This window comes from Ailuropoda melanoleuca, chromosome 4, assembly GCF_002007445.2.
Source record: "Ailuropoda melanoleuca isolate Jingjing chromosome 4, ASM200744v2, whole genome shotgun sequence".
Classification (NCBI taxonomy): domain Eukaryota; kingdom Metazoa; phylum Chordata; class Mammalia; order Carnivora; family Ursidae; genus Ailuropoda; species Ailuropoda melanoleuca.
The window spans coordinates 53,477,003-53,501,210 of NC_048221.1; the positions used below are offsets into that span (position 1 = coordinate 53,477,003).

Consider the following 24,208-nt stretch of genomic DNA (forward strand, 5'->3'; position numbering starts at 1 on the left):
ACTGGGCCTCCTGTATTTTTCAGGCAAACTTAGACAAACCCCAAATCCTGGTGTGGCCAATCCAAGGTCTCAAGAGGGTTGAAATGGACCATGCCTGGATCCCAGAGCAGTACATCATAGGTAGACCCCTGCATAGCCAAATTCTGGGTTTGTCGAAACACCAGTCAATCCCTGCATCTTCAGCATGAGGAGAAAATGCAGTGTGGTTACAATGATACTATTTCTGTAGGGAAAGGGCAGCCTGGAGGGGAAAAGTCCAGACAGGGAAGGCCTTTGTCTTCCAATCAGAATGAATTCCCCGGAGAATTCTCTGTTTTGGAAGCTTCTAAACACAGAGACCCAAAGCAGAGGCTTGAGAAAGGATATGCAAGAATCCAAACTCACCATATATCCAGGCAATAACAAAACATTCAAAGAATGCAACCCACAAAAGGCATACACCGCTAGCTGCATAGTAGTCAAAGAGTTGAAACACATACATGCCACCCTGTGGAGAAAAAAACCAGAGAACGTTGACTTGCTATTTGGAATCCAAATCCCTCAATATTATAAAGAGCTTTGGCATATCACTAAGAAATAAAAAACCCAAGAGAAAAATGGGCACAGACTATGATGACCAGCTCAACTTCGTGTTTGAAAAATTTCATTAAAAACACTCAGGGGTGCCTGGCTGGCTCCGTCAGTGGAATGTGTGACTTCTGATCTCAGGGTTATGTGTTCGAGTCCCACGTTGGGCACAGAGATTCCTTAAGAAAATAAAATCTTTAAAACACACACACAGAGGGGCGCCTGGGTGGCACAGCGGTTGAGCGTCTGCCTTCGGCTCAGGGCGTGATCCCGGCGTTATGGGATCGAGCCCCACATCAGGCTCTTCTGCTATGAGCCTGCTTCTTCCTCTCCCGCTCCCCCTGCTTGTGTTCCCTCTCTCGCTGGCTGTCTCTGTCTCTGTCAAATAAATAAATACAATTTTTAAAAAATAAAAAAAAATAAAACACACACACAGAAAAATGAAAGCAAAATATGTTTTCCTTAGTAAAAATGATGGGTTTCCTGAAGCCTGCTTCCAAAGGAGGTGCTGAAAACTAACTGGGGCCAGCAGAGAATAATACTTCCGTGGTATCTAACTGCTCGGTGTGGACCTGTGATCTGCCTTGGGCACGCGTGTATTGCTTAAAGGCACTTCTCGAGAAACATTTATGTATTTCCAGTAGCAAAAAGTGGTGATGTGTGGGGCGCCTGGGTGGCATGGCGGTTAAGCGTCTGCCTTCGGCTCAGGGCGTGATCCCGGCGTTATGGGATCGAGCCCCACATCAGGCTCCTCCGATATGAGCCTGCTTCTTCCTCTCCCACTCCCCCTGCTTGTGTTCCCTCTCTCGCTGGCTGTCTCTCTCTCTCTCTCTGCCACATAAATAAATAAAATCTTAAAAAAAAAAAAAGTGGTGATGTGAAACCCAGATTGAGCTTGGGGACCCATGCAGCAGTCTGGTCGAGAATGTGGGGAGGTAGGTGGGAGGGACTGGTGAGACAGCAGGCGACACCAGGCTTCTACGCTTCTACTGTTTAGCACAAGAATCTTTCTTTTCTGGCCTGCCTCTTCATAACAGCTGATCCACTGTTTCCTTAGACACTCCCTGCTTCCTTCCTCTCTGCTTCTTTCTTCCCATTTGGCCCCTGCCCACCCTCTGAATAACACACACTCCCTGTCACTCAGCCGGGCCCCGGGCACTGCCTGCAGTGTTCACCAGGAGGTCTGCATTTACCCTCTAGAACGTCTCTGCCTCCCTCCGGGCCTGAGAAGGGCCACTGCACAGTCATGGATGAAAGAGCTGCTATTAAAATGGATTTCAGCTCAAGTACCTCTCCCCCAGGCCTCTTGGAAGGAGAGAGGGACAGAGGGCAGGGGGTGGCCATGGTGTTGCCATGGTAACGGGAGAAAGGGCTGGGGAGTTTGGGTCAACTGCTAGGTCCTGAGCTACCTCCTCCTGCCCACAGTGTAGGCCAAGTCCCCCGGGCAGGGGGGTCCCTGAGCCGGGTGGGGCCAGGAGACCCCCCCCCCCAATCCACCCCAGTCCTGGTCCTCCTGCCTCACCACTGCCTCCACTGGCTGGGGTCATTACAGCCCTGACCTGATCTTTGAAGCATATGCAGGTCACCAAGAGCCCTGCAAAGAGAAGGTCCCCCGTGCCAGGTGAGAAAGCCACCTACCTCCGTCACCATCGCCAGCCCCAGCAAGTAGCTGACACTGCACACGAAGGCGATGAAGATTTCCCGACGGAAACCCTTCCTTAGGAAGGATGGGTAAAGGTCGACCAAGGACGTGACCTGTCCTTCGACTTCAACAAACTGTGGAGGAGAAGAGAGTGGCTGAGCCCCAGGTGCCTGGCACCTCCCCTCTGCCCAGAGAGGAGAGTCCCCAGCACGCACAGAGTAGCATGGGGGGTCGAGTGCAAACGTATGAACCTGGTCTGCTGGGCTCTGCCTGTGGAGTCCCGCCGGCTGGTCAAGCCACAGCGGGCCAAGCACAGTTCTCCAAACAGCCCACACGTCCGTGTCTTTGCTTAATTAAGCTCATCAGAATGTCTTTCCTTTATCATTCAAGACTCAGCTCAAGAACGACCACTTCTCTGAAGCCAGCGCTGACCTCCCGCCTTAGCCCGCTGGCTGGCATGTACGCGTTGGCACGAACACCTCCTGCCATTTCAGTCTTGGCCCTTTCTGACACCGAGGGCAGTGTCCCCTCATTTCTGGGCCTCCAGTACCCAGGGTGGCCAGGCACGTGTGGCTGCCCAGCAGACCATGAAGAATGGGGACGGGGGTAACTCAGGGCAAGTCCGGGCCCCCGTTTCTCCAGCAGATTCATGCAGTGGTTTTAGCTCTGTGGGGACTGTGGATCCATGAAAGAATCCACATGCCCACATGTGTGAGCCAAGTGCTCACCGTGCCCCCAGGAACCCATTCCTGGGCTCCCAAAGGTAGAGAAGCCTATTGGAAGGGGCCCCTCCCTGGGTAACATGCTAGGGTGATTCTCAACCTCTCTAAACCTTCTCTCTAAATCTTTCCATCTTTGCAACTAACGATGTAACTTGGAGATGGATTCGCACCATTACACGGCGAGCTGCCTCTGTTTTCAATGGCATGAAACTGTCCTGTGCACGCGTAGCGTCAAGGGTCTGACCGATGCCCGATGGATGGGTTCCCGCCTTCTGTGGCTGCTGACCTGGGCAAGGACGCTTCCTCTCCCTGTATCTTTGGCGCGTACGGATCGCAGCACAACCCGGAAGTGAAGCCAAACCGCTCCGCCAACCAACACACCCGCCAAGGCCTGTCTGTCGGATTCCGTTAAAAGTTGAAAAGCTAAAACCTTGACCCTTCTGTTCTTTCATCTACGAGAGGCATTTGGGAAGGATGTCTCCCCACCATTCCTACAAGAAAAATCCGACCACTTAAGTCCTTTGGGATGCATCAGAGGAGATCAAGGAACGCAAACAAGGAGCAAATCCCTTTCATGGTTCAAAGGGGCTGGAAAAATGATTCTTTGTTGCCAGGAATTCAGGAAAGAGATGAGCAAGAGGCTCTTGAAAGGGGCCCAAAGAGAAGTGGCCGATGGTCTGACCTCTGACTGATGTGTCGGCCAACGGGGTTTTGACCCTGAACGGCCACTGAATTACAGCAAACCAGCTCAAACGCCAATCTTCAAAAGGAGTTCAGAAACAAAGCTGCTTTCCCTTTTGAGATGGGGAAATTAAAGACAGGAAGGTGCAGTGCCACCGTGAGTCAGGGTCAAGACCGGCACAAGCCCCTCATTTCCAAGTTCCCTTCAGACCTCCCTCACTTAACAGCTACAGGACCCTAATTTCTCCAAGCATCAGTCTTCTCCCCCCTACAATCGGGGGATCTTGCCTACTCAGCAGGGATGTTGAGAAAGATCTGAAATCACGAGAGGAAAAACTGGCAATCGCGTGATTGTGGGGAACCCAAGTCAGGGGCTGGGTGAGCTCCAGGGAGATGGGGCCGGCTCTCTCCCCCTCCTGCGCTGTCTGCTCTCTCGTGCAAGCGTCTGCCTCCAGGCCATGACATCCCTCCTCCGCCTCACCAAGAAATACACAATGAGGGGCGCCAGGGTGGCTCAGCTGTTAAGCGTCTGCCTTCGGCTCAGGTCATGATCCCAGGTTCTGGGATCGAGCCCCGCATCGGGCTCCCTGCTCGGCAGGAAGCCTGCTTCTCCCTCTCACGCTCCCCTTGCTTGTGTTCCCTCTCTTGCTGTCTCTCTCTGTCAAATAAATAAATAAAACCTTAAAAAGAAAGAAAAAAGAAAAATACACAACGATACAACAGACCCTAAGCCAAAGAGTGCTCCCTCCACATGCTAGGCATCTGGGAGGGCGTTTCCTTTACGTGCAAAGGTCACACTCCATCAGCAAGAGGCCTCTGCCTGAGATTGCCTGGGGATCTCCAGCACTTCCACCGGACAAAGCTATTTTGGGGGAAGTCCAAGGCAAGGCCAGGGGGGCATGAATTAGCAGGTCAGGGAATGGGTGGCCCACGGGCAAGCCCGTTCCTTAAACCAGCTCTGCACGGCCGTGGCCGAGCCCTTGTCTCCCTCAGCCCCGTTTTTCTGGGCTCTACAGGGTAACGGTCGTGCAGCTACAGGGAGGCTACAGATTAAGGAGCTAACATACGAAAAAAGAGAAAAAAGAAAGAAAACAACAGGACTGGGAAAAGGGGCAATGGGAGCTTGTGTTTAATGAGGACAGAGCTTCGGTTTGGGAAGATGCAAAAGTTCCAGGGACGGAGGCTGCTGATGGTCGCACGGCAGTGTGAACATACTCAATGTCACTGAACTGCATGCTTAGTTAAGATGGTCTATTTTATGTTATGTGCACTTTGCCACATGCGGGTACGTCAAAAGCCTGGCATGAAGCCTTGCCCGCAGGAACGCCTTGTGTGACGGTGCTCTGGTTGCCTTCACGGGGCATGAAGGGGTTACCGGCATCTGCAAAACCTTCCCTACATCCCCGAGTTCACATGGCAAATAGATGCAAAGGAGAGATTCCAACCTAGGCCATCAGACTCCTGAGACACCATGCCCTAGCACCTGGGGGTCAAGTCCCCATCATGCCCTTCTTGGTGTAACAATTAGGCAGATCATTTAAGGGCTCTGACCCCTGAGTTTCATGTTCTGAGCGGAAAGGGTACCGGCTCCCCCTGACGCTGGCTTTGAGAGCTGGCCACGATGCCCCGAGCCTGTTGGCTTCCATGAGAGGTGCATCTCTCCAGCCGGGCCCCCCTGCCTCCCAGGGAGAAAACCTAATGAATAACCCACCTCTGCTCCCTCAGGAAGCAGCTTCCACAGCCCAAGAGGCCCATGCGGGGCCCATGGAGATGTCATGCTTTGTCATTTATTAACCTCTGGTTTTTTGTTTTCACTTAGAGCTTTGGAAGAAGTTATAAAAGCCATTTGCTTAGGGCCTCTGAAGGCCAAACTCATTAACGAGGGATGATGAATGGAGTCCTCTTGCTGCTTACACAGCTCAAGCCCACCAAACGACTGCACAAGTATTTTGTTTTTGGGCTCCCAAATGTTTCCACTCTGTCTTCTCTGCTAATCCTGGTCCCCTTCCTGCCAAATCCTTTGCTCTGTTCTTGACCTTGCTGGCAGACTGCCTCCTCTCCTCTTCCTGACCTTCTAAGACATTCCTCCTACCTGGTTCTGAGTCCACAGGGACCCACACTGGACCCCGGTGTGGAGGCTGCTGCCCAGGGCCGGGTAGTGAAGCCCTCTCCGGACCTGGCGGCAGGCCTCACCTCTCACAGGGTCCCAGCTAACCCAAGATTTCCCAGGCGGCGGCCAGAGACCCAGACCACACAGGAGACTGCAGAACGCCTGGCTTTCAGATGCTGGCCTCTGGGCGGCACCGCTTGCAGGGTTCTGGTCTGGGCAGACCGGCCCGCCCTGCACACCCTAACTCCCCAGTCCTGAAGTCATGCCTGTGCTCTAGACTGTCCTCTCGAGATGCCCCCAAGGAGAAGACACGTATCTCCAGGGGCAGGTGTCCAGGGGTTCACTCTACTGTCCTCCAAGCACCACTTGCTGCTCTTATCAGGCATTGTGGCTGGTACTTCATACAAGGCAGTGGAGGTGTAAACACACCCATTGACCAGATGACAAAACTGAGCCTCACAGAGGGGAGGGAAGGTGCCCAGTGCCACACAGCAGCATGGGGGCTAGCAACTGTGACTCCAAAGCCAGACTCGGCCTCTGGTTGGCTCTCACTGACATAGCCCCTGGAGGCCTGAGCCCTAGAGGGATGGGACGTAGGGGTTAAGAAGTGCAGGGAAACAGCCACACGTGGGTGGTTGGTATAGGCTGGAAGGGCAGAAGCTGGGATGGCCCGACGACAGGGCGGGTCTGAGCGAGGCTCCCCAGTGCTCAGTTGTTCACCGAACCCTGGAGGATTATGATTTCACTGTGTGGGGAACAACTCCCGCGCTCCAGGACTCACCGAACACCAGGTGTGATTTCGGCTTCTCTGGCTGCACTAGGACAACCAGGGACGGCCTGGGCCATGACTGTCGGTCCCCGCCCCGAACTGCCTGTCTGCCGCGTCACTCACGGGCCCCCGCGTGACCGTCCACGGGAACAACACATCATCACCTCCTGGTCTTGTCCTTCTACTTCCCGTCTATGGCTTCATTTTAACCACACCCTTCAAGCGTCCGCTTCCCCCTGGCTGGGGTCAAAGACTCAAGCTCTGGGCCAGAGGTTCTCCTCCTGCTGCCCTGAGGCCTCTTTCCTGCCACCCCCTTGGGGGTCCCAGAGGAAGCCTTGCTGGCTACAGCTGGTCCAAGTCTGATGTGCAGGTGGGAAGGGGGTGACCATCTCACACACAGCCCCCTGAAGGGGGCTGCCCCACAACCCCGTTCCCCACGGTGAGCCCTCCACAGGGCGTCCCCTCGACCCGTACCTACCTGGCTATCCAGTCCAAGCAAGAGAAGCATAATAAAAAAGAGAATGGACCAAAACGTGGGCAGCGGCATCATGGTCACGGCTTTTGGGTATGCAATGAAGGCCAGGCCAGGACCTAGAGGGAAGAGAAAACGGGGAGGGGCAGAGGGGAGGCACATCAGTGACCCAGCCACCCGGAGCACCGGAGCTCACACAAAGACACTCGGGACTGAGGCGGTGTCCCAAACCCCAAACGCAGGGAGGAGCCGGGTCTGAATTCCTGCCTGGGGGAAGAGCCCAGGCCTGCCTCCCTTTCGGATGGGCCGCACTGAGGCTCAGGTGGGGCCCCGTTTTAGCATCTGTCTCCTGTGCAGCAGCACCAGTGGCTTCACGGAATCCGGCAGACACCGGTCATGTGGGGGCGGGAACTGGGACTGAGCCTGGGCCTCAGTCTACTGGCTTGAAAAAGGAGCCCCCCCGGCCCCCCGCAAACCAGAGCAACCACGCCAACGTTTGCTGGAAGGAAGCAAAGGGGAAAAGATCTGGTTATCTGAACTCCTGAAGCCCCCGTTGGCACAGAAAAGGTTTCGACTTCTGAGTTAACGACTAAAACACTGTGACACAGTACGGAACCGCACCCTGCAGGGCCAGCATCTCTCCAGGGGCGCGTCTGCGCACTCCACCTGAGCAACGCCAAAGCCAAGGCCCAAAGCTGAAGGGAGGTGTGTGCGGGGCAGGACCCCGGGCTCAGGAGACCATCTGCCATCTCCTCTTTACATCACCACGTGCCCCTGCAAGGCCTCAGTTTCCCCAGCTGGGAAGTGAGGGGTAGGATCCCGGATATGCCTCCCAAGGAGCCTTCTCGTGCTCACATTCTCAGATGCTGAGACCACTACCCTAGAAAAGCGCTTCTGGTTTCTATAGAGGACTCTGGCAGACTCTGGAGGCAGGGTGTGGGAGACGGGAGCCCTGACAGCTCAGGGGGCACCTTTTTGACTGGAAACATTCCAGAGACATAGGGAAAGGTCTCCTCCCGTCTCCAGCGGGCCTGAGGGGAGAAGCCAGGGGGAGGAACCGTAACTGAGGCCGGTAGGTGAAAGAGGCGGTAGGAAGCAGCAAAAGAAAGGAGGCCTGAACGGGCCCAGGCTGAAAAAATAAAGTAACATCCACAACTTAAAAAAAAATGAAAACGATAAAAAAAGGTCAAGAAATGCGAAAACAAAAAAGGGCTGGAGGGCAGGATATTTAGAGCAGATACCAGAAACCCAAGGTCTGGCTTAAGAATGAAAAACAAAAACAAAAACAAACTTTAAAATAAATTGGAGCCAGAAACCACACCGTAGCGTGTTGGCCACAACCCTGGCAGACAAGGGCCAGCCCCTCTACTGCCCGAGTCTACTCGACTGAGGAAAACCCGACCTTGACCTGGTCCCCAGGCTGCAGGTAGAAAAGCCCGCGAGAAGTTGGGGTAGGGGCGCTCCTACCAACCCCAAGCCCAAGCTGGAACAGAAGCCGTGTGGGCACCGCAGCTGGGGCCCCCAGGGCTCCCTCCACGTCAGCTCTGGCCTGACTGGGAGGCATCAGTGCGTGGGGATTCGAGTCCAGCCGACTGCGAGACAGATGTAAAATGGGGCCCCCCCACTCCCCACCTGCTGCCCGCCGCCCTCCGCCCACTGGGGCCTGGTGGAGTTTTTCTCAATGCGCTCGTTTCTGTATTTCAGTTTTGCCTTTGTCAAGCCGGCCTCTGGGAGAGGGTCTGAGCATCTTTCTCTAAAAGCGCACGGTGAACTATAGAGAGAGAAGTCCATGTGAAGGAACGCAGCCGCTCCGAGCACCAATGCTCGCCTCTCCGCGAGCAGAGAACGCGCCCCTGCCCGCGCCATGCGCACTCCGCTCGGCCAAATCATGATCTGGTTCAAATGCACTTCGCTCAATATGGTGCTTGTTAAAAGCTTATTAGAGAAATAATCACCCTTGATGTGTCAGCTGTTCAGACATCACCGTGGGGAATAAACGACAAGGTCTTGGAGGTGGACAGGAGGAAGAAAACAACTTAGGGTGATGATACAGACATATAAAAATACCTAGTTGTCCACAGAGAAAGGTCTATTTAATGTATCGAGATATATATATATATATCCCATCACCGAATTCACTCCGCGCTCCTGGCAACCACAGCTGGTTTGTAAAGCCCTCGACTGAAAAAAAGCCACTGCAAAGGAGCTGCAAATTATCTCCCCCTCAACACTGGAACTGTCACACTCCCAAGTAGGTGTGGATCTTTCTGGAATGACTTTGTGTCCTCAGTCTCTGGCCTGCCTCTCAGGGGTTCTTGGGGTAGGAAAACTATGTCTGATGGTCCGATCTGGGACTGGGGGCAGTGGACAGATGCGTGGGGCTGAGCTGTGGACTTGCCACACTTGTCCCTCAACACTGGGGAGTGTAAGGGTGGCAGAGAACATCTTTGCCAAGTGAGGATGAAAGCAGGGTCCACGGGCTCAGAGGTCAGAGAAGGTCAGAGGAGCTCAGACGTATTCTCACACAGGGAAGACCAGAGCTGTCACTGTATCCAGGGTGGGCGGGGAGGCAGGAGGCGGGGGGACGTCCTCATGTCAGAAGGTCCTGTCCAGGAGATCCCAGCTCGGATCCTGAGCAGCCCAAGCAAGGCCCTTGCTCTCAAGCCACTGGTCTCCTCATCTGCAGAACAGGTGCCTAAATGCGCAAGGCTGAGGTACCCCTGACACCCAACGCTGGGGTTCTGTGGCTGAGGAACCAGGACACTGCCCAGTTTCCCATGAGGGCAAGAGCAATGCCATGGCAAGGGTTCCAGCTGTGCCAGACTCTGGTCCATGGTGGTCCCTGGCGTTACGACATGAGGCTCTCCTCCAGGCCTAAGAGAAGCCTCCGCCCAGGACTCTTGCCTGCCTCCATGTAGTCCCAGAGAGGTCGTGACAAATCAGGAGGTCAGGTGCAGCACAGGACAAAATAACCAAAGCTTCCAGGCCTCTGAGGACCACCCGCCAGTGAATGGGCAGGACAGGAGTGAGGCGGAGAAGGGGCAGAGGTGGAATTTGGGAATCTGGGAGCCTACGGTTCTTATTCCCATATCCAAACCACTGCAGTTACAGAGCTGCAGTTCTAGGACTTAGAACATCCAGAGGCAAGTCTTAGATACCGTGATGCTGAGGTCTGGGATTCTAGCAGCTGAGGACCTCATCATTGTCAGGTTCCAGAGCCACCTTGCTGGAGCTCCAGGATCCCAGGCTTTGCAGAGTCCATAATTCTAAGACTCTTTCATCTACTTCCAGAAGGAGCATCCCACCAACAGGGCCCACACCCTGAGGGGGTGACTCTGTCCCCCAACCTACCCCCAAATTGGATCTGTCACCGTCCCAGAGGGCTGCCGGCATGCCCACTGTCTCTCCCCCACCCGCTGCCTACGGTGGTGCCTGACACAGGGCAGACTCCATTAATCAGTAACCGGTGGAATGAATGAATGGGTTTGCTAGAGGGAGCGCGCTGGGAGCAAAGTGCAAAATACAGAAACCAAAGCTGAGAAGGTGGTGATGGAATGCCGACCGGTGGCTGGCTTGGGCCTGAGTTAGGAAAGTGGTTTCTGTTGCTGAAACCAGGAGCTTGCTGGGGAAGGAGAGGGAGGGAAGACCACACAAAAGTAGCTAAATATTCCCCAACTTAACCGACCCCCATGTTTCTCCTGCCCCTTGGGCCAAATTGCAATGAAAGTACTTAAAATTTAGCTTTTGTACTCTTTGATACTTGGGGGACATCTTGGTGGGGGGGGGTCCGTTTCGGAAACCAGGCTCGTCCCCCCGCAAAGCCCCCTGGGGTCTGGCTTCATGCCTGCAGTACTCGGCTTACACACTAGGTGGCAGTGCCCACCACCACTGCCACCAATACCACCATACCTGACTCAGCCACATCAGCAATGTCCACCCCTTGCTCTTGTGCCATGAAGCCCAGGATGGAAAAAATTGCGAAGCCAGACACAAAACTGGTACCACTGTTCAGGCATCCCAGCAGCATACAGTCCCTAAGTTACACATATGTCAGGGAGCAAGTTAATTCACAACACAAGGAAGCCACGCTCCCTACTTCTTCTCTTTTTTCTTTAAACATCATCATTTCTAAGGTCACCAGGCCCGCTGGTGCGACACTTGCCTGTACGAGTTGTACTTGTACTTGTTGTAGCTCCCCAGAGAGGTCATGGCCCCCAGGCAGATGGCATAGGAGAAGAATATTTGGGTCCCAGCATCAATCCATACCTATGGGGGTCAGGGTGGGGGTGGCAAGGAGAGAGAGAAGGGGCCGTTAGAGCCAGCTTCCTGGAGGAGACAGGGCGGGTTCCTAGCCCCGTGAAGGACTGCACCTCACAAGGTGCCCATTCTTGACTGCGATCAGAGCATTTGTGCTGGAATCCAAGGTGTCTTTCAAGGCAGTACTGAGCTGCAAGGAACCCCAGAAGTCGAAGAAATCCCCAGTCACTCAGCATCAGGACGAAGAGGAAGGGCTTTGGGAGAAGATGGATCTCAATTCCAACCATGAAATGATGGTGAGCAAGGGGAGTCCCGCCCAGGGCCTCAGTTTTCATATCCGTAAAATGGGGTCTGCTGCCCTACCCCACAGCCCTATTACACAGGTTCTAAGAATAAAGATTGAGCCCAGTGCAGACACACAGTAAGACTGTGAAGTCAGGGCTGCTATCATTACTGTAATTGCTATTGTCTGGGGACCCGCACACTGGAGTGGGGAGGAATTCCCTAACGGATTATGCAGGCAAAGCTGCTCTCCAGAACCTTCATCCAGCAGCTCCTGATGGCACAAAGCTGCCTTCCCAGCTGTCCTCTGATGTCGGCCAAGCCCAGGGTAAGAGGCAGTGGGGAAGAGAACCAAAGCAGCACGGGACCTTGAAGGCCACCTGAAGGCTCAGGATCCTGGCAACAAAAGGGCCTCAGATGGGCCAGTTTAAGGGTTTTCTCCAACCCCCTGTGGTCACGTGGCTGAGGGCCAGGAGGAGAGCATTCAGTATCTGCCCCTCGACCTTCAAGAGCTCAGCACCAACTCTGAATTCCAACCTCAGCCAAGGAACCCAGCAGCACCCCTGGGCCAGCTCTCCCCACAATGCCGCCCTTCCGGCCACTGCGGGCAGAGGCCACGGCCCAGGAGACGAGCTCATAAAAAGACTTCTCCCCCCTTCTCTGGCCAGTGCCTGAAGGAGACCGTACTCGGCTGGTCTCAGCAGTCCTCTGCGCGGGAAGAGACACAGGCAGCTGGAAAGGCCCGCGAGCACAGTGGACAACCTGACACAGCCCAGCAGGAAAGCACTGCGGGCCGATGGCCCAACTCGATTTGTGCCCCTAAGACTGGAAGAAACTGGGCCGCCAGCGTAGCTTTCCCTGCACCCTGCCCTGCCTGGCCCTGGGTGGGAGGGAGGACAGGCTGCCCTGCTGTACCTGCGGGTCCTCGAGGCGGCTGATGTCGGGGTACAGATAAAACTTGATGCCTGCGCCTGCACCGGGCAACGTCAGTCCACGGACCAGCAGCACCAGGAGCATAGCGAATGGGAACGTGGCCGTGAAGTAGACGACCTGGGAGGACAGAGAGGGATTCAGGGGGGCCTGAGGCATCAACTGCTGCTCTCAAATGCGAGCGTTCTCTCCGAGGCCAGGGGTCTGGGGCCGAGCTTGCCGTTTCCCTTGCTGTGTGACCTCGCACATGTTGCTTAACCTCTCTGGGCCTCAGTTGCCTCCCCTGTAACCTGGATATAATACCAGTACCTACCTCACAGATTTACTAAGATTCAATAAAAACAACCCTGTAGATATTTACTGAATATCCAGGCCCTGGAAATAGAGTGGTGGGCAAGACAGAAATCCCCGCCCTCACGGAACAGACATTCTTGTGAGTGAAGGAGGAAAAGGCAAAATAAGAGTGTCAACTATCAAGTGTGTATGTAAAAGGCTTACCCAGTGGTCAGCACGTGACAGTATGTATTAGCTTAACATTACAACCGTTAGTATGACTTGTAGGGTTAAGAATCAGTTACCGAGGGTTCAAATCCCAGCTCTGTCCCCTCGCATGCTGTGTGACCTTGGGCGTGATGCTTCCCCTCTCTGGGCCTGTTCCCTTACGTGTAAATGGAGAAAACAGTAATAGAAGACCTCCATCAAGAGGGGAAGCGAGGATTCGATGAGATGATATTTCTAACACCCTCAAAACAGTTGCCTGGCACGGACGTGCTCAAGAAATGGGGCCTGTTGTCGACACTGACTTTGCAGGAAGCACATGGAACTTCTGGGAGGAAATGAAGCCTCGAAAGCCCCTTGGCCAGGAGACTGGGAAGGCCCCCCACTTCTTTGGGGCCATGGGAGGCCCACAGCCTTCCCTGATCACACAGCACATCCCGGGCAGCCCAAGGTCAAGTGGAGGTGAAGACCAGAGATGACCCAGGCTGGGCTGTTCCATCGCCAAGGGCCTGCCCTCCTTCCTCTCCTTCTCATCTCTCTAAAGTGCTAGTCTCCAAACATCCTGTGCCCTCAGTTCTCTCGGATGGATTTTCCCTATCTTTTCCTTCAGTGTGAGGCATTTCCAGGCAGGGTTCATGCCTGGGAGGGGCTCAGAGGTGCGTGGCTCTGAACGGATGGACGGTGAGATCCTGGTGTTTCCAGCACTGGCCAAGCAAGGACGCCCCAGGCACAAGGCCACGTGATCTTCACCATGCCCCGCAAACTGGCGTGCTGGCCACCACTGACAAGAGCAGGAAAGGTCGCTCAGCGGGGCTCAAAGACTTGCCTGGGTCATCCCCAGAGCACAGAAGCTGCAGCCAGGGCCCGTGGCGGTTAACCACCGTGCTCTGAGCAAAGGCAAGAGGCGTTTTACTTCACCAGGGCGGCGCATACAGAATACTAAAGGCTAAGATTGCATCGCAGGGCCCCTGACTCCCTCAGGGCCTTGGGGGCCAGGGGACCAGAAAGGAATGACCACACAGCCATGTACCCATTTTACAGGTGAGGAAACCAAAACCCAGAGAGCAGGATGAATGTGTCCGTGGTCCTGGGAGCTGGGGGCAGTGCCAGGTTACTACAGGGCACTTCTGGGGTCCACGTAGGTACCAGACACCGATGGAGGGTGACAGAGCCCTGAACCCCATCTATCTGGCACAGGAACCCTCGCTGGAGCACAATTCTTGGGCAGCCGACATCCCTGTGAGCAGAAACAACTAGAAAGGGACTTTGGAAAAGGGCAAGAAGCAAGCTCTCAGGGACTGTCTGGCTCTGCTGCCCTCGGCCAGTACCACCAACCAGCATTTACTGAGTGCTTACTGTATGCCTGGCACTATTCCAAGTGCAGTAAATTCAGTACTTAATTGGTTCCGCCCTAACCCTTTGAGGCGGGTTTCATTACTAGCCTCATCTTGAAGGTAAGGACACTGAAGCCCAGGGAGTCCAGTGCTTGCCCAAAGGTCACACAGCACTTAAGTGCCCCCGAGCCTGCCTCCAGACGACAATGGGAGGGCAGTAAAAAGCCTTCCAACGACCAGAGGAAGTCTGGACTCTCCAAGGGCCCCGGTCAGAATTCAAGCTCTGTGACTGGCTTGCTGTGAGACCTTGGGCAAGTTACTGTCCCTCTCTGGGCTTCATTTCCCCACCCGCGAAGTGGGAAGTTCATACCAGATGAGCTCTGAGTTCCATCCAGATCTGCCACTCCAGGCAGAGGGACAGAGTGGCAGGGAGGGCCCTCTAGCGGTCACCCAGGCTGGGTCACCTCTGCTACCTCCAAGCTGGGAGGCTTGGCCTCAGCTGCCATCTGTATGAGGAGGAAAATAAGGGTGCTAACCTCACTGGCCGCCCTCAAGAAACCCAAGCAGTGAGGACTGACTTTCTTGCTGATCCCATTAGGCTAAAGGGTGGGCCCTACGCCTGCCTCTGCTGCTCCCCCCTCCCCGCCCGATGCCTTTTCTCCATCTGGGCCTCAGTTTCCCCAGCCACCCCATCTTCTCCTGAGGCAAAGAACCCTCCCAATTTCCCAAGGACAAGAAGGCAGGCTTGGAGGGTGGGGGCAGGTCAGGAAGCCACAGAAGGGGTGAAAGAAAGAAAACCAGCATGCCCCCCACAGGCCGCTCCTCCCTTCCTGCAGACTGGCCCTCCACTGGTTCCCACCTCTGGGCCCCCGCTGTGAACCACACCCGGGGGCTGGTGAACAATAGCTGCTGACAGGAGGCTGTCCCCAGAGGGCGGCCGCTTCAAAGCCAGTCAGGCCCCACTGGGCTGGGCAACCAGGCTCTGGCCAGAGGGCTTTGTGTCAGGGACACAGGAAACCACCTCGGGATGGGGGCGGCTTCCCTTGTTTTCATGTATTAAATCTGTTTGAACAAGCACTTAAGGAGTACTTACTGTGTGCCAGGCACTAGCTAAGAGCTTTATGTGTGTTAACTCATTTAATCCTCACGACAACCTGAAGAGGTAGGGCAATGTATTACCTGCATTTTCTAGAGGAGAAAACAGGCCTGGAGAGGTGACGTCAGGTGTCTGGGGTCACAGAGCTAGTAGGTGGCAGAGGTGGGATATGACCTCAGCCAGCTGGCTTCAGAGTCCCGGGTTGTGCAAACGTGCGTGTGTGTGTGTGTGTATGTGTGTGTGTGTTATGGCGGTTCGTCCCCCGATCCAGAACAGGACAGCCCCACCTGCTCACACAGCCCCCCCCAGTCACCACCTCATCTGCCTCTTTGGAAAGCCACCCTTGTTTTGCAGAATGCTCTGAGGACAAGCCCCTGAGAGCCATTCTCTCAACTTTTCCGTGACTCCCCCGGGATCCTCACGGGAGAGGCTGGTGCCAGCCGCCGCCAGTGGGCCTCCAATGGTGGCCCAGCAGGCCTTGCCACGGGACATGGTATTTTTCCACTCTTGCTGGCAAGCCTCTGTGGTTCCTCTGAGCCCTTGACCCAAAAGCCCTGTGGCCCAACTGCCCTGGAAACTTGCAAGGACAACTCTTCCTCATTCCCCTAGGACCGGTGGGGAGACGGGCCCACAAGGCAGGAGGGAGATGGGCTAATCTCCTGCCGCCCTGAACTTCCTTTGGGGGTAAAGGCCTGGGCAGCAGGGGTCACTCATCCCCGAGACGGAGGCTCCTAGAGTTGGGGCCATGGGTTTGCGCTCATCACCTAGGCAGGCCCCGAGGGTCTTCACGGCACTCCGGTGTATGTGAGGGCGGCATCACTAACTCATTTCACATAAGGGGGAACCAAGGCTCAGAGAGGGAAGGGGACGTTCCCAAAGGCGTGCAGCTTGTGGGGGCAACACTGAGATCCCAAACCAGGTCTGACTCCGACTGCCCCCCCCTTTGTTTTCAAGTGTGGGATGGAACTGCTGGGGGTGCAGCCTCGGGACACGTCTGTGCCCACGTCCGAGAGCATGCTCCCCTTCAGACCCCCAGCGCCATACTTCCTGGCAAGGGTCTGGACCTGGCACCTTCCTGGACCTCATGTGCTGTGAGCAAGGCCACACGTGCCTCATGCGCTGCTGTCAGGCTAGCAGAGGGGGAGGGCGGGCAGTGGAAGAACGCAGGGCACCAAGGCGGGGAGCTGGGCTGCCTGGGTTCAAATCAGGTGTCAGCTTGGGCGCCGACACCTCAGAACACGAGGATGCCTGGACGAGCTGTAACCGACAGCACTGAGAACGGTGCCTGGAGCGCGTGTGCAATACAGCATTCGCCACCATGATCACTGTTGAATGAATGAAGCCCCAGCATTTTCTGGGCCAAGGTTCAGACCCTTGGAATGATGACAATTACAAAAAAGAGAACTGAGGCTCAGAGAGGCAAAGTGACTTGAACTTGGGTCCTGAGCTGCCCAGGCCCTCCCTCCATCCACCCCCTGCTGGACCAGTGTCAGTCACTGAAGCAGGGCCAGGGCCAGGATGAGGTCCGTCCTGCTGCCCATGGGCCCAGCCCCCACAGCGGCCGTGAACCTGGTCTGTGGCCAGGGCTGGAAGCCACGGCTGGCGCGGGCGGCGGGCGGCGGGTGGACAGGCAGGCCATGGAGCTCAAGGAAGTCCACAGAGCCTTTCTGTGTTTGTCTTGGCTTCTTTGGGCTGGCCCAGTCTCTGCTATTGTTCTGGGAGCCATGCCCGCCCCTCAGGGGCCTGGAGCGTGAGGAGGAGATTGTCTCCAGGGGTGGGGTAGGGTAGGGGGACCTCTGTCAAGTCACGTCTTCAACTGGCCACAGTTGCAGCCCGGTACCCTCTACTTTTCGATTTGATTCTATACTCCTACCCCCTCCATTGTATCCTAAAGGTTGCCCGCTGTTTCTGGGAAATATCAGCTTCCTCCATCACACTGGGGGCTCCCCCATAGGTCTGGGTCGGACATACCTCAGGGCCTTTGCATTGGCTGTTCTCCCTGGAATATTTTCTCCTCCAGATATCCACACGGCTTACCCTTCAATTTTGGCTGTGTCCCAAAGTCACCCTTCTTGGTAAGCCTGCCTGGCCACCCCATTTAAAAGTGCACCCCAACACTTCCTGTTCTCCTTCACATTATTCTTCAGTGCCTGCCTGACTCCTATGTATTTTACACACTCACCTTGTCACAACCAACAAATCTGTCAGCTCCTGCACCACAGAGATTTCTGTCTGTTTTGTGGACCCCTGCATGTCCCCTGGCCCTATACCTGACGACAGCAGAGGCTCAAAATGTATGAGTACATCAGGAAATGATCATGTCTCTGGCATTGCTCAGGATAAGTGCTCCAGAGAAACGTGGGGAGACGGAGGCCCAGTGAAGACAGCACTGGAATTTGCAGCACTGTCTGTGCCAAGCACTGGTGCTGGATGCGTCATACACCTTGTTGGAGGCCTGACTTCTATGCATTCTGAAGAGGAGCAAACCAGGGCTTCGCGGGGAGAGAGTGCCCCTGAACAGATCACTTCACCTCTCCTAGTTCAGCTCCCTCCTCATTTGAAGAAAGGCGGTAAGGAAATGGTTTGCACACAAGACAGAGGAGGAGACACAGGGCTGAATGAGCACCCCAAGGTGCTATGCAGATTGCTCGAGGGGCCCTCTTCCTGCCTGCCCCAGGGGGACAATGTCAGCCTGGCCTGCTTCCTTTGCAGACTGGGTTTTAGGATCACTGGGCAGCTCTGACCGCAGAAACAGGCCGAGGGCCCCTGCTCCAGAATCATCCCCATTCTGCCTCTGCAATCCTGGGGACCCAGATCTTGCCCTGGAGTAAATGCTGGGATCTGTTCGGCTCCATGCTTTCACTTAAGGGGCTCTTCATCCGGGGACAGTGTGGTCCGTAATGTTAAGTTCCAGCGCAGCAAAGGCCCCTTCTCCAAGCAACGTCACCCCCTGACCATCACAACACCTCAAATGCCACCTTAACGGACTCTTTGGGCCTTCGGGGGTTTTAGACCTTAAAGAGATGTTCCCCCTGTCAAGATGCAAGTGATACGAGGGCAATGCTGGGTGGGGGGCTTCTCTCTGGCTAGAGCCTTGGCTGCAGGGGCTCACACCTCTACCACCACAGACCCCTCCATACTAACTTATCACAGGGACCACGACACCGGCCAGCGTCTTGCTTATCAGGTGACTGTTAGGCTCTAAGTTAACAGGTAGTGTGTTAGTTATAGGCTGTCATTTTCACTACTGGCAATATGCCAGTTATACCTAAAACCTCAATGAGAAGCTAACATTTTAATGATCAGCTACCACCTTGGATTAATAGCTAACGTTCTAGTCATCATGTAACAAATTAAATCAGCCGCAAATATTTTGTTGATGGCTAACATTCTGGTTAACAACTAACATCTTGGTTATAAGCAAATGACTTAATCATCAGTGAAAGCTTTCCTTAATGTGCATTGGATTATCTGGGGATACTGTTCTGCATTTCTAACAAGTCTGATGCTGCCAGTCAGGACACACTTTGCAAAGCAAGGGTCCGTCTTGTGGGTAGATCGCTGGTGATTAACAGTAACCAGCTCACCTTGCTACCTGCTAACTTACCAACGCCAGCGTTTGTTATCTGCCAACATCTGCACTACTGCCAACACCTTGATATGGGAACCAGGGGTGACTGGGAGCTTGGGGAGGCTCCAGGGAACCTACCATCTGACTTTCGGGAATCTTGTTAGCCAGTGGTTAAACCATTGGTAATTTGAAATCAGACGTGGTGCGAGTATTTACATCATGAAGTAGGCAAAGGCCACAAGCAGGGCCTTATTTTCTTTCAGAAGACTGCTTTAGCCCATCTTTGGTCTGGGCCGGTTTCAAGCAGGAGGGCCTGGGAGGGGAGGGGGCTGAGTCTCTGCTGAGGGTAGACCCCCCCGAGGCAGGGGAGGGACGGACGCACAACTCACTTTTCCCGTGGACTTGACACCCTTCCAAATGCAGAAGAAGCAGACCAGCCAGACAAGGAGAAGGCAGAGAGCAAGGTCCCACTTCAAGGAGCCAGGGTCGTCGATCCCAGAAGATAAGCTCAGCACGTTGCGCCTTCAAGCAAAGAGAGCCACAAGTCAGTCGGGCTGGCCCCGGGGCAGACAGAGCTGAGGCCAGGGCTCCAAAAGGCTCGGCTGAAACCCTGGCTCAGGTGCCATGTTTCCACAAGTCCCCTCGCCTCGCCAAGCCCCAGAATCCCCCTGGGTCTCTGAAGCAGTGTCCACCCAGGTCACAGGGTTGTGGAGAAATCTATAAGGGGACAGATTTGGACGCCTACATCAGGTGAACCTGGGTTCAACCCAGTCTGGCCTTGGACAAGTTAAGTACATCTCCAAGCCTCAGTTTCCTCATCTGTAAAATGGGCACTAATTCCCATGTGATTCTCAGTAGACCCTTCTTTAGTGCCCACTGTGGGCCAAACACTGGGTTCAAACTCGGCTCCACCATGTAAAATCGGTGACTTTGGGTTAGTGACCCAGCCCCCGGCCCCAAATCTCATCTGTGAAATGGGAATAACTCACCCATTCCTTGTCTACGTCTCCACAAAAATGTCAGCCTCAAGAGGGCAAAGTGTTTGTTCTGTATGTGGCCACAGAGCACCCCCCACCTCTTTAGAGGGATCACTGTGAAGAGAAAACCCACACAAAGTACTAACTATGAGGTCTGGGGTGCTGGGTAAACCTCAGCACTTGTTTCCGCCCCGGCCTCAAGATGCCCAGAGCAGCTCCCAGCACCTAAGCAGTGCTGGCCTCCGCCCAACTCTCTGCAGGGCTGTGAAAGTCCCGGGAGGAGGCAACCAGACGGTCTGATGGCTCATCGGCACGGGGCAACCACCAACCCGCCCAGCATCACACAGCAGAGGCTGGGTCTTTGGAGTCCGAGAACCTCGCTGACCTGCAGAAGACACGTATGAGCTCCTGCTCGCAGACTCATCCCTGAGGGCTGCCGCCATCTGAAGTCGGGGGCGGGCGGGCAGCATAGCCACAGGGTGCGGACAGCCAGAGCCACAAAATCAATGCCAAGAAACTGTCCCCACTGTCCCAGAGCTCTGACGCTGCAGCAGTGACCAAGGGCAGGCACGGCAAGCACAGGGACATCAGCCCTGCCCCCGACTCCATCGGGGTCCCCTGTCCCGATTCCCCAGGCTGCTGACCACGGGAGACAGGCAGCCTGTACTCCCCAGAGAAAAGCCGGGATTCCTTCTCACCAAAGTTAGCTCCTGGTTTCAAGGCCACACTCCAGCAGAAGAGGCAGAGAGGGGGGTGTGACTTTGTGCCCCAGGTTTTTCCTCATCTGTAAAACACAGAAACAGCTCCTGCCCCCAGACTGCTGCCTAGGAATGCATTCCAGACCATTCCCTAGCTCCCAGCCAGTCGCAGTCAGGGCTCTGAGTCTCAGAATGCCCGCTGGGCAAGGATGCTTCATTGCTTTTCCTTTTTTTTCCCCACAGAAGCTTCGACATGTGGACCTTGAATAAATCCAAGATCCCCATCTCAAGTGGCAGTCAAGCGAGGCCTTTCTTTGGGCCATTGCCATGCTCCCAGCACACGGCACATGGTAGGGCCTCAACAGATACCTGGTGAGTGAATGAACCAAGGACTCAACTGAGGTGACTGGCGAGTTTACACAGCACCCTGAACCAAGTCATGAAATATTTCCATTCACCTTAAAAAGGGACAGCGTTCCTGTCTTTTTTTTGGTGAGAACCTAGACATCAAGGGGCTCCGCTCGGACACACCTCTGACAGTGTGTGCTCAGAACATCCACAAGGCCTTTCCAATTTATCTCATCTGATCCAAGGACTAGCGGTCATCTGCCCCATTTTACAGATGGGGAAAACCGAGGCATGGAAGATTCAACGGCCCACACACACAGCCAGTGGGGGGGCAGAGCTGCCACCCTACACCCAAGACTGTGGACTCTGTGGACTCCCCCACACTGCTCCTCTGATGAGCAGAGAGAACAGAGCCGAAACTTGAAAAAGACTCTGCCCAGTCCCCTGCTATGGGCCAGGGTCCCCTGAAGCCTCCAGCCAGGAGGCATCCCCACGAGGCAGGCCGTCAGCCAACCGCATCCCGGCTGGGACCCTGCCAAGCACGTGGATCTGGCGGCTGCAGCTGCTTTAGAACAAAAAGCCCTTCCCTGTGCAGCCTCCAGAGCTCGGCGCTTCAATGAAGTCCCAGGGCATGCTGGGCAGCGGCCCAAGGCTTCCTTGTGAATGGGCAGCGTCAGGGAGAGGGAGTGCTTTCCCACCTCCACACCTTTGCGACCGCTGCCACGCCAGCCGCACCGTCCCGTCCTGCCAGAGAAGCCCTTCCTGCTGCTCCACGGACAACCAGCTGGGGTCCCTGCCCATCTCCCCAGGCCATCTGCTCACACCTAATGTCACCTTCGGGTGAGAAGTCTCTCTTGCCTACCAGCCTCCAGGCAGCCTGAGGACAAGGATCTCATGGGCAGGCACACAGTAGGTGCTCAGCTAATGCCGAGGAGGTGCCCAGCCTTTTCTTTTCTCCTCAGGACAAGTCGCCCAAGAAGCTTGAAACCCCAGAGCTCAGAATCTGACCACACCAAGCCCAGTCGGTTCACGGACACCCTTTCAGCCTTCCCCTACTCCTGGGCTGGGTGAATCAGCGGTGCCCGCGACAGACGGCAGGCTGGCTCTGGGCAGCTGACCAGCTAGGGAAGCCACAATGGGGAAACTGAGTCTCCACTGCTGGTAGCTATCTCCTTGGAGGAGCTCATGACATCTCCGGGTGACACTATAAGGCATGTTCTCTTTGACCCAGCGATATTCCATTCCCGAGCCTCTCTCCCGTAATTACTCTTGCATGTGTGGCCGGCGACAGGGTCCACCCCATGCTATTCATCACAGCACCGTCTGTAGGAGGAGAAGATTGGAAACCACCCAAATGGCCAGCAACAGGGGCTCAGCAGCACAGGGAAGACACAGTGGAATGCGGCATGACGGCGGGACAGCTCCCGTGTGCAGATAAGAAACCGTATCCTGGAGATAAAATAAGTGAACAAAGCAAGGTGAACCGCGCTGTGGCATGCTCCCTATTGTGTTAAAAAGGGAAGGGGGTGGATGTACATTTGTGCTTGAATGCGCACAGACTATTTCTGGCAGGACACACAAGACGCCGGCTGCAGTCAGTCATTGCCTGTGGGGAGGGGACCTGGTGGTGGGGACGCGGGGGAGGGGAGTGCACTTGGCCTTGGGTATCATTTTTTCTACTTGAATGTTTTTCTCTGTGAATGTTTGATGTTTTTAGATGAACGATTCAATGTTTTTAATAGCACCTTTATAAAAATTATTTAAAAGTCTTGCAAATGTTTGTAATGGGCTGAGCAGACATTCTAGGAATGGAATGAATGTGGCTCATCAGTCAGGGGTTGTCAAAACAGAGCCCAACGTGGGCTCGGGGCCAAAGTGACCGACATCCTTTCCAAAGATAGCTTTGGGTAGCCATGGAGGCCGGAGAGCGTGTGCGGCCCTCTGAATCCCTTTTTGAAGGGACCCTGCGTGAAGGACCCTCCGTTAAATCCCCCCACGGCCTCAGCCGTGTGGGACCCCCACGGCCTCAGCCACAGAGCAGCTGACAGGGATGTGCTGGGCCTTCCCGTGGAGGTGCGTGGGAGGGCTCCGTAAACTGTAGAGTGCTGTGCCCCTGAGGGACAGCCATGGTGCACTGCCCCTCAGCGGTCTCCTAACCACCCCAGGAGACTGCATGGGACCCCAAATCCAGCCACATGGCCCTGGGACTGCCATCGCTCCTGTCTGGACCCCCACTGCTTCCCAGGGCTTTTTCAGCAGCCTCCCCACTTGTCTTCCTGCCTCCACGGTCACCCTCCCCCCAGGTCTGTTCTCATCAAGAGAGAATCTGTCCAGATCCAAGTCGGGTCACACCACTCCTCTGTTCCACACCCTCCCATGGCTCCCACCTACCCGCCTAAAAGACCTTCCTAACCAGCCCCATCCCTTATGGCCTTCCTGAATAAGGTGACCAAATAGTCTTTATCATTCAGACCTATTAATAACGACACTGGGACCACAGGTGTATAAATGGGGCATGTCCAGGACAAGTTTATATATGCTGGCCCCATCTCGAACCTCATCCCCATATGGCCCCTTCAGCCACAGTGTCTTCTGGTATGATCTCTGAATAGATTGAGCACATTCCTGCCTCAGGACCTTTGAACAGGTTGTTTCACCAGTCACTTGTTACACGACATGCCAACCACCTCCACATCATTTCAGGTCTCTGTTCAAATGCTACTGCACTGGGGCAACCTCTCCTGGCCATTGTATGAAAAATACCCCTGGTCACTCTGCTTCCCCTGCCCTGGCTTTATTTTTCATCACTTACCGCTTTTATAGTACAATGATATTTGTGTTATCTGGTTAACGTCTGTGTCTTACTAGAACATGGCATCTCCATGGAGGCAAGGGAGGTCTGATTGCTGCTAGATCCAGAACAGTGCCTGGCACAGAGCAGGTGTTCAACAGACATTAACTGAGTAAACTAATTATACCCATTTGGTTGACGGGGAAACTGAGGCTCAGAGAGGTTCAGGAATTCGCCTGAAATGACCCAGATAAAAATCAACCCCGGGCCTGGATCTGTTTTCTGATGCTGCCCTGGGGCCCAGCCACCCATGTGCCTGGTCCTATGCTGCCCTTCACGAGGGCCCCCAGAATCCCAGGCTTCCCTGCATCGCTCATACAGAGAGAGGAGACCCAGAGGTGAGCTGCATTCCTCTCCAAGAATAGTAATGATTCATTCCAGGGTGGGATCCAAAAAAGAATCG

General features: G+C 54.9%; 1 protein-coding gene across 10 annotated transcripts in view; it reads right to left on the reverse strand.

Moving 5' to 3' along the window:
- Positions 1 to 24,208, reverse strand: part of SLC6A6 (solute carrier family 6 member 6) — an 81,707-nt gene that overhangs the window by 10,068 nt on the left and 47,431 nt on the right. For 9 of the 10 annotated variants that reach the window (XR_004624782.1, XM_034658832.1, XM_034658831.1 and 6 more), the window contains 7 exons: positions 19,321 to 19,453; positions 12,418 to 12,552; positions 11,126 to 11,229; positions 10,873 to 10,997; positions 6,970 to 7,082; positions 2,206 to 2,343; positions 385 to 487 (listed from right to left, as the gene is read on the reverse strand). Coding sequence is in view for 9 of the 10 variants with exons in the window: in XM_034658832.1 (XP_034514723.1) it covers positions 385 to 487; positions 2,206 to 2,343; positions 6,970 to 7,082; positions 10,873 to 10,997; positions 11,126 to 11,229; positions 12,418 to 12,552; positions 19,321 to 19,453 (851 nt within the window). In the remaining variant the exon portion in view is untranslated. Of the gene's footprint in view, positions 1 to 384; positions 488 to 2,205; positions 2,344 to 6,969; positions 7,083 to 10,872; positions 10,998 to 11,125; positions 11,230 to 12,417; positions 12,553 to 19,320; positions 19,454 to 22,221; positions 22,365 to 24,208 lie in introns of those variants that run through there. The other variant, XM_034658836.1, reaches the window with a different exon arrangement.